A 9,603-nucleotide genomic window follows, 5' to 3' on the forward strand; every position below is an offset into this window, starting at 1 on the left:
GCAAGTCCAGATTTGCTGATAAATGGTTGAATATCATAAAAGCACTGTAACGAATTAGCCATTAATGATTGGCTAGGCTTGACCAGGGATTCACAAAAAAAGATACTACCAAAATGATCAGTCAAGATGGCTATTTAGAAGTGAATTTTAAAAGTCAACTAAAATTAATTTGCTAGTTAAGTATTTAATACTCATAGGCAGGTAATGATAAAATTAGAAAGGAGGAGGGAAATTGTCGGTGTCGATCCCGGCCGGCAGGAAAAAACACACGACACGAGTAGTCGGCGGATAGCCTCTGATTTATTTTCTCTCTCCGTACGCCCTGTTCCGGGATCTCGGATCCCGCCTGAGGGAAGCCTCCTCTGGTCCGTTCCCTACGGCTCCTTGTGTGCTTCTCTCAGCAGTCCCTCTTCTTGGTGTGTGTTCTCGCCCCAGGGGTGGTGTCAGCATATATATGGACACATCGACCAATCACATCAAAGTAGGCAAGACGAGCTGATTGGCCAGCGTCAGCTGTTGCTGGGCAGACTAGCTTACAGGGCGTGTTGTTTACTAGCTAGGGAGCAGGAAATGGGCGCCATCTTGGCATACTCGATGGGAGGGGTAATCTAGCTCAGGCTTCACTCCTCACCACAGGCCTCATATCACTCGGTCGACGGGAGGGGCAATCTAGCTCAGGCTTCACTCCTCACCACAGGCCTCATATCACTCGGTCGAGCTCCCAACATCTCCCCCTTCTTTATTTATTAAGATAGTGTGGTCTGTGGGTCCATGTGAGGTGTCTGGGAGTGGGCCTATTTCGCAGGCCGAGGCATGAGAGAATGTAGAGGTCTATACCCTGCTGTGCATCACCTTGTCTCGTACATATCCTTGCGCCAGGACCATGCTCAAGGTGAGTGGTTCATTTTTTCGCAGGGCCAGGCTTTTGTGAACCGAACCTGGATGCATATAGACATTCATTCCTGCCTTCCCCTCAACCCTCGAGGCGGATGGCACTGCAGTACCCTTGGTCTCGCATCTCAATGCCATAACTCTCACTCCCTAGAGGACCCTCGGAGTAGAGCCTGTCTTAGGTTGATCAGGAGAACTTCTCCCGTCTTACCCGTCGTTGGCTTGCCCACTCAACTCTTAAAGCTTATATCTTGGGGGAGACACGGAGGGGTCAGCCGAGTGACATTTGAGGAACCGCGTAATTACTAATTACCAACCATAATCCCCGTTCACTACAATCACTAATTACTATTTTCTAATTATCAATGGGAACACGCCTTAAGCGTGGGGTCCTTCTAGTCTAAGTTCGCAGCCGCGACGGGGAAGGAGACGTACGTAATAATACTAGAACATCCGTAAGAATAATGGCGAGGGCAGCCACGTACTGGTTAAAGGAGCCGTGCCTTTCTAGCCTGAGCCCAGAAAACACTAGGTGTGGAATCCCCTTGACTCTGGGCCAGCAACATCATCAATGTCATATGTGTCTTTTGGGTCGCCCTTATCGACCGCAGGCACCTAAGAGTCACGAGAGTGACAATCACAAGAGCAAGAATGATCCCATACGCAAGAAGTGACGAAGGTTTGAAGAAGGAGCCTATCTGGCTTAGGACATCATCAAAAAAGGAGGCTGTAAGTATAGGCACCTCTATCTGATCTAGCTGCCGGATAGTCATATCCAGGCGCACGCTAGCGTTCCAAAAGGAAGAATTATAGGTGGTGAGAACATAATCCTGAAATTGCCTGTAAGCCGAACGGTTGACCTGGATGGGGGTAACGCACAACTGGGTGAATGCCCATCTGGCGTCACATAAATTGTTAGCCACCTCCCAGAGTCCCTGGACTTCCTGAGCGATTAGGTCGATCTGCTGCTGTAACGCCATTATGGCGTTGTGCTGGAGGAGGTTGACTTCTTGTTGCTCCCTCAGCGCCAGGGAGGTGGTGTCCGTAAGATTGGTAAAGGCCTGAGCCGTCAGCGTAGACTGGGTCAGAGCAACGGCAGCCGTCACAGCCGTCGCAGTCAGAGTCACGAACAGTGCTGTCAGGGCCGCTGTGATCCCAAAATCTCTCTTACGTCTGAGCATGGGTAGTTGGTCCTGCTGATAGACGGGATGAACCCAAACAGATTCGTTAAAGGGAACCCACATCAGTGGGGGTCGAAGAGCCAACATAGCATACGGGAAAGACCCATTCCAGCAGTTCCCTGTAAAGCATGGTTGGTTACTGCACTTAAAGGAGATGTCAGCAGAGAATACCCATAAGTAGGGCGGTTTTACGCATGCAGCCTCAGAATTAAGGGTGACATTGGTGGTTCCATTAGAGGCAGAAGCGTTAATAGCGAGCATGGGTCTTAAGTCCATGCAGGCTCCGGTGGAGAGGCACAACCAATTTTCATTAAGGGGGAAGGGGAAGCTTATTGCCCACTTGTTGTTCACTCTCAGGTAGGACTCCCACCAGGTCAACGCGAATATGTTGTTACTACCGGATGGAGGAGAGAACCGGGACCACCAAGACATGTTTAGATGAGTCACTCCCACGCCGTCGACAGTACAGGGCTGCCATGAAAGTTGTGACAGGTCCACCATCTGTCTTTTTCGGCTTGGGGACACACGGTATGGGCATGTGGGGAAATCGGGACGGGTGTGCATGGCTGCTCGGGGTTTGCAGGTTGAGTTAAAAGTGATGACTCCGCCGCTAAGTGTGCCAGCTTTAAAACATCCAGGCGAATGCAGGGATGGGACAGACAACCTCACCGTCAGGGAGGTATTGTACCATTTTACAAGGAGGGGCAGGAAGCTAACGCAGGATCCCCGGTGACACGAGGGGTTACTATTAGTGGAAAAAATGACCACGTCATTGGTGATGGGAAGGTCAAAACGTATGGGTCTGATGGTTAACGGTATATCTGGTATGCAAGGCAATCTGGCGGAGCAGTTTTTTGCATACAACTTTGGGAGAGAGGGGGCTGTGGTGGAGATAGCGGCTAGCGCTGGCGGATGATGTATTGCTGCCCACACCAAGTCTGCTCCTATTTCAGTAGTGGTGGTGAGCATCAAAACCAGAAGGAAGGGGGCTGCCGGAAGGCGGCGTGGCCTAGCCACTCTGGCTGCACCGTACCCTAAAAGAGAGCCAATTACTATCGAGAGCATAATCATTACTGTGTCCCATAAGTCATACGGTATTCCTCGGTCGAGCAGCAATATCCTGGTCGGACCGATCTTGATTAGGCTGTCCGCTGCCGTTGAGTTTTGGAGTGTCTCCTGCATTATGTTTCGTTGGATTCGCCACACGCGTCAGCCGTTCTGGGACCCACAATGGTTCTCGTCCTGGTTCCTGCGGGAAAACACAAACCGCACCTCGGTTCCAGCTAACTACTGGATCCGGGCCCATCCATTGTCCCGTCAGGACATCTTTCCATTTCACCCATCCCCTATTGCCAGGAGATGGATTACAATGTTCCATGGCCGGGGAGTGATTGTTGTTATTCAGGTTCAGAAAATTGTATGTGAACAGTGCCATGGAGAGCCGTGCCTTTGGGGGCAGGCCCTGACTTATTCCCCCTTTTTGTTTTTGTAGAATATCTTTAAGGCTCCTATGAGCCCTTTCAATAATTCCTTGACCTTGGGGATTGTATGGGATGCCATGTTTTAATTGTACCCCCATTTTTTCACAGAACTCATTAAAGGCTCTGCTTGTATAAGCTGGTCCATTATCAGTTTTTAATATTTTTGGTTTGTCCCATGCGGCCCAAGCTGTCAGGCAATGATTGATTACATGAGACACCTTTTCGCCAGTTTCAGCAGTCGCAAATATAATATGAGAGCAGGTGTCCGTAGAGACATGAACATATTTAAGAGATCCGAATTCTATCATATGTGTGACATCCATTTGCCAAGTGTCGCCAGGAATCAATCCCCTGGGGTTAACTCCCGTTGATACGACGGGTGTGTATGTGGCGCAAGAGCCGCATAACCGTACGATGTCCCGCGCGTCAGCCCTGGAAATGTGGTACTGGTTGGCTAACGTCCTGGCGTTGACATGAAATCTGTCATGAAACAGACGGGCTTGTTCTATTGAAGATAACATATTGAGTATCCACAACGGGCGAGTGGCCACGTCAGCTGCCGCATTGCCCTGTACCATGGGCCCTGGCAGGCGCGTATGTGCTCTTATGTGAGTGATGTATATTTTGTTGTGTCTATTTATCAGCAGAGTCTGGATAGACAAAAACAAATTAGTTACTTTGGAGGTTGGCTTAATCGGGCCCGCAGTCTCAAGGACCTGCATGGCATTAACAACGTATTTTGAATCAGAAACAATATTAAGGGCCCCTGGGAACTTCTCGAGGACGGTTTGTACAATTTGTAACTCTACCACCTGTGGTTGATCTGGTTCAAATTGTATGCTGATCGGAGGCATACCTGAGACCACATAAGCCCCTATCCCGGTTTTTGACCCGTCCGTATAGATCGTTGTTGCAGGAGTAAGTGGTGTGGACGCGGTGATTTTTGGAAATATCACCGGATGTTGAGTAACAAACTGTAGTATGGGGTCCCTGGGGAACTGGTTGTCTATCTCCCCAAGAAAAACACATCTCAGGATGGCCCACGTATCTATACAAGCAGTCAGGATTTTTATTTGAGAAGCGGTATAAGGTACCCGAATAGCATGGGGTGCAGAGCCAAAATGTTGGATAGCCCTGCCATGTGCCTCCAAGGCCAAGGAAGCGACCGTTTCCGGATAATGTTCGATAATCTTGGCAGGTGAGACCTTAGGGTGCACCCACAAAAGTGGTCCCTTTTGCCAAATCACTGCCGTAGGTTGAGAAACGGTCTGCAACAAGCAGACCTCAAAAGGCTGTTCTGAGTCAATTCTCCGCAATGCAGCTGTACTTAGGGCTTCCTCTATCTTTCTCAGAGCAACTCTGGCTTCCGGGGTGAACTCCCTGGGGGAGGCAATATCCGGGTCTCCTTTCAGGAGGTCGAACAGGGGCTTTAAGTCCGAGTTAGGGATGTGTAAATAAGGTCTGATCCAGTTTATATCTCCCAGTAGCTTTTGCATGTCATTCAAGGTCCTTAGGCTATCTGTTCTGATGGTTACCTTTTGTGGAGAAATCGATGTGGGGGAGACTTTGGTGCCCAGGTAGGTCACTATGTCTCCTCCCTGAATCTTGTCAGGGGCAATATGTAAATTTGCCTTTCTCAGGGCCCTGACCAATTGGCCAAGCATATCCTCCAACTCAGTCACATCTTTTGCACTGATTAGCAAATCATCCATGTAATGAATACATCTAATTTTGGGGAAGGCTTCACGCAAGGGGGCCAGTAGAAAATCAAGATACATCTGACACATGGTGGGACTGTTGGCCATACCCTGGGGTAATGTAACCCACTCGTATCTCTGATCAGGACTCTCTTGGTTAATGGTGGGTAGGGTAAAGGCGAATCTGTGGGTGTCCTCTGGATGCAGGGGGATTGAGAAAAAACAGTCTCTAAGATCTATGGCATAGACTGGCCAGGACCGAGGGATGGCTGAGAGGGCTGGTAGTCCCCTCTGGATCGCCCCCAGGGGCTGCATCTGTGAGTTGACAGCCCTCAGATCATGGAGCAGCCTCCACTTGCCTGATTTCTTCCTGATAACAAAGACAGGGGTATTCCAAGGGGAGGTTGACGGCTTTACGTGTCCCGCCTGAAACTGGGTTTTGACTATCTCAGTTAATGCTAAAAGCTTCTCCTTGGGTAAGGGCCACTGAGGCACCCAAACTGGATTTTGAGATTTCCAGGTGATCTTAATTGGAGCGGGCAGGAGAAGTTTCTCAGTGACCCCTAGGAAAAACCCAACCCGTGTCTACCTTCCCTTTTTTCTACAGGTACGGGGGATGTCCGGCCCTGCAGGGCTGCGCCCAGGCCCTTGCCGGGGACATATCCCTGATTTTTGAGTATCCCTTTGGCTTGGGGAGAGCAGGTGGATGTAAGAGTGACATCCATCTGGGTGAGAACGTCTCTTCCCCACAAGGATACTGGCAGCTGCAAGACAAAAGGTTGAAAATGTCCTCGGTGACCTTCCTCATCACCCCAAGGCAGGGTCACGGCACTAACCTGGGGGGCAGCCACTATCCCCAATCCTTGGAGTGTGTTGTCAGCTGTGTTGGTAGGCCAACTAGGGGGCCAGTCTTTCTTGGAGACGATGGAACGGTCTGCCCCTGTATCTAGGAGTCCTGTTATCTTTTTTCCGTTAATCCTGAGCGATAGCATGGGCCTTTTATCAAGAGTCATATGAAGTCCTTCAAAAATTTCCTTAGAGGAGCCAAGTCCCTGACCCCCTCTAACCCGTTGACCGGACCGGGGTCTCTCATGGAGACTGGGGAACAGTAAAAGTTGTGCTATCTTATCCCCTTCATCAATTACTATGGTCCCTATATGAGATTGTACCATGATTTTGATGTTTCCTAAATAATCTGGGTCTACAACTCCAGGGATCACGGTAAGGCCCCGGAGGGCTGTGGAGGACTGTCCAATCACTAAACCAACTAGCTTGTCGGGTAGTGGTCCTTTGGAGGTGGTTTCAACCACCTGAACGCCCATATCGGGTGTTAATAGGAGTCTGGAGGCGACACAGAGGTCCACGCCTGCTGGCCCGGGGGTGGCCCCTGTGGGGGGGTGCCATCTTGTGTTGTCCTGTCTAGGGAGTGGGGGCCCATCCGTAAGGAGGGCCCCCTCTGGCCGTTTTTTGGCTCCGTAGTCTCCCTGCCACTAATACGGTTCCCCTGGGCATCAAAAATAGATCTGCAATCTTTTGCTTTGTGAGAACCTTTACCGCACCTTTCGCAGGTTCCCGTTCGTCTGTCTGATTCCTGTCTCTTGGATATAAACTCCCCCTGTCCGGTCTTGGGGCAGTTTTTCCTTATATGGCTGGGATCCCCACACTGGAAACATCCCCTGGGCTTACCAGGGTGATTGGTCTTCTGAGGCCCTGTCTGTTGTAAGGCGGCGGCTAAAAGGGCAGCCACGCCTGAGTTGGATAATGGCCCCCCTATTTCTCTACAAATTTTAATCCACGCCTCTATGTTTTTACCTTTATGGGGTGCTATGGCTGCCCTGCAGTCCTTGGTGCACTGTTCGAAGATTAACTGTTTAATAAGAGGAGCAGCAGCACTCGGATCTGAAAAGAGTCTGTCAGCTGCCTCCTGCATTCTGGCCACAAAATCCACAAAAGGTTCTGTGTTGCCCTGAACAATTTTAGAGAGGCATTGTGAGGCCACCCCTGTGTTGTTTACCTGCTTCCAGGCGCGGATGCCTATGTTATGTATCTGTTCATACACATTTGGAGGGAATCTAGTTTGATCTTGAGCGTACTGACCCTTACCCATAAGCATATCCTCATTTTGCCCCCTATGGCCCCTAGCCGCATTTTTTTCAGCCTGTTCGGCGGCAAACTCAGTATACCAGGCGCGCCAATCCAGAAAAGCCCCGGGGGCCAGGCAGGCTTTAGCCAGTTGGGTCCAATCACTGGGCGTCAGAAAGCCACCGGCAGACAAATTTTCCAACATAGTTATAGTGTAAGGAGCAGTAGGGCCAAATGTGGCAACCGCATTTTTAAGCTCCTTAATTTGCTTGATCTCCAGTGGTTCCCAGTAATTGGGTCCTTGGCCTTGCGCTAGGAGCACCGGATAAAGCCCACATTGTTCATACTCATTCGCCCCTTGAGGAATCTGTTCCATTCTAAATGTCCATCTACGAAAATACCTTCCCTGGGACCTTGGCATTTTTTCACAGGGTGGTGCCTCCCCATGAGATGTCTGTCCCTCCCTATCACAAAATTGTATCTCTTTGTAACATGGCCGACCAGTCTTTGGGGCACAAGATGGCGGGTCGCCAGGCAGACAAGATGGTGGCCCTACATGTGACAACGGTCCAGGCCACTCCCTCCATGGGGGGGGTGACGGAGGATGGCCCCAGGCCGCCATCTCACCACAGGAACCGGTGTTTGGGACCTCCCAGGGTGGCGCGGAAGGCTCTACGGCTTTCCGTTGGGGAGTGCTCAGGAGTTTCCTTCCCTTCTCTAGGTCTGTCTGCATCTTGACTAGGTCTCTACGTAAAGCTGCAAAGGGATTAGGGGGGTCACTTGCCTCATTGTCCTCGCCTTCCGAGGTATCTGAGCCCGAGGAATCCGAGGCAGGGGGTACCTCTCTCTTGCCTCGCTCTCGCGAGCGCCTCCGCACGCTCCCTGCGACGGACCCCTCTCGGGAGGACTCCGAACGGGCCCCTTCAAAAGCTCGGCGGGCCTGAGAGAGCCCATCTGCGCTATCCTTAGCCCCATTCCTCTCCCCTTTGAGGCATGAATGAATCATCTCCCAGAGCGGCCGAACCGAAAGTGGGAGTCGGCGCTCCTCTTCTGCTCTTTCTAAATCCTTACCTAATTTCTCCCAGCAAGGTAGGGACAAGTGCCCCGTCGGCAGGAACCAGGGTGCCGCCTCATCTACTTGTTGGAGAAACTCCGTAAGTGTCTTGGAGCTCATTGATATACCTGAAATCTTGAGCAGGTCTTTCACCGCTCTTACCAGTGACTTGGAACTCTTAGTGGGTAAGTTGCCCATGCCTGTCACTGAGGAGTCCGTTCTCACCGTGTGAGGCTAACCTGCCACATACACGTGAGCTTGAGGGGAGTCTAAAAAGCCCTGTAGGTGCGCGCCACCCAGAGCCCAGGTTTATCCCCTACTCACCTGTCCTGCAGAGCAATACTGGAGCGTCGTCCGCCTCGCCTCGGGGGTGATCAGTTCCCCGTACGGGCCACCAAATGTCGGTGTCGATCCCGGCCGGCAGGAAAAAACACACGACACGAGTAGTCGGCGGATAGCCTCTGATTTATTTTCTCTCTCCGTACGCCCTGTTCCGGGATCTCGGATCCCGCCTGAGGGAAGCCTCCTCTGGTCCGTTCCCTACGGCTCCTTGTGTGCTTCTCTCAGCAGTCCCTCTTCTTGGTGTGTGTTCTCGCCCCAGGGGTGGTGTCAGCATATATATGGACACATCGACCAATCACATCAAAGTAGGCAAGACGAGCTGATTGGCCAGCGTCAGCTGTTGCTGGGCAGACTAGCTTACAGGGCGTGTTGTTTACTAGCTAGGGAGCAGGAAATGGGCGCCATCTTGGCATACTCGATGGGAGGGGTAATCTAGCTCAGGCTTCACTCCTCACCACAGGCCTCATATCACTCGGTCGACGGGAGGGGCAATCTAGCTCAGGCTTCACTCCTCACCACAGGCCTCATATCACTCGGTCGAGCTCCCAACAGGAAATGTCCAAGAATTTTCTTCAGAAGACAATTAAAACAGGAGGCACTGACCAAGTTAAATCCACGGACTAAAACACGATGCGCAACGGTCTAGTTTTCTTTATAGAATATGCTGGGCTTGTTCGGATGATGGTCGGTGCTCTTAGCTGTTCTGGTGTTGCAGGTTGGGATGATGCTTTGAAGATGGCTCTGACTAAATAACAAAAGCGTTCACTCTTTTTGCCTTTTTCTATTTGATCCCCAAACCCCACAAAGCCAGCTTCCTTTGTCAGCAGGCTGAGAGTTGGGCTGGCAACATTTTCTGCCTGGAATAATTCACCCTT

The 9,603-nt window shown here is 51.0% G+C and overlaps 1 protein-coding gene across 1 annotated transcript; it reads right to left on the reverse strand.

Annotated features, from left to right (window-relative positions):
- Positions 1 to 276: 276 nt before the first annotated feature.
- Positions 277 to 9,347, reverse strand: LOC100727256 (uncharacterized). Its single transcript, XM_063255438.1, has 2 exons — positions 8,711 to 9,347; positions 277 to 3,321 (listed from the first exon to the last, which is right to left on the reverse strand). The coding sequence occupies exon 2, from the start codon at positions 3,252 to 3,254 to the stop codon at positions 1,380 to 1,382; it is 1,875 nt and encodes a 624-aa protein (XP_063111508.1). The 5' UTR covers positions 3,255 to 3,321; positions 8,711 to 9,347; the 3' UTR covers positions 277 to 1,379.
- Between the last annotated feature and the right edge of the window lie 256 nt (positions 9,348 to 9,603).

Source organism: Cavia porcellus, unplaced genomic scaffold (assembly GCF_034190915.1).
Source record: "Cavia porcellus strain 051 isolate PalLab524CR breed Dunkin Hartley unplaced genomic scaffold, mCavPor4.1 scaffold_8, whole genome shotgun sequence".
Taxonomy (NCBI): Eukaryota; Metazoa; Chordata; class Mammalia; order Rodentia; family Caviidae; genus Cavia; species Cavia porcellus.

Bases quoted from the DNA above. Each gene is read 5' to 3' on its own strand.
- LOC100727256 (XM_063255438.1), bottom strand. From the start codon at position 3,254: ATGCAGGAGACACTCCAAAACTCAACGGCAGCGGACAGCCTAATCAAG.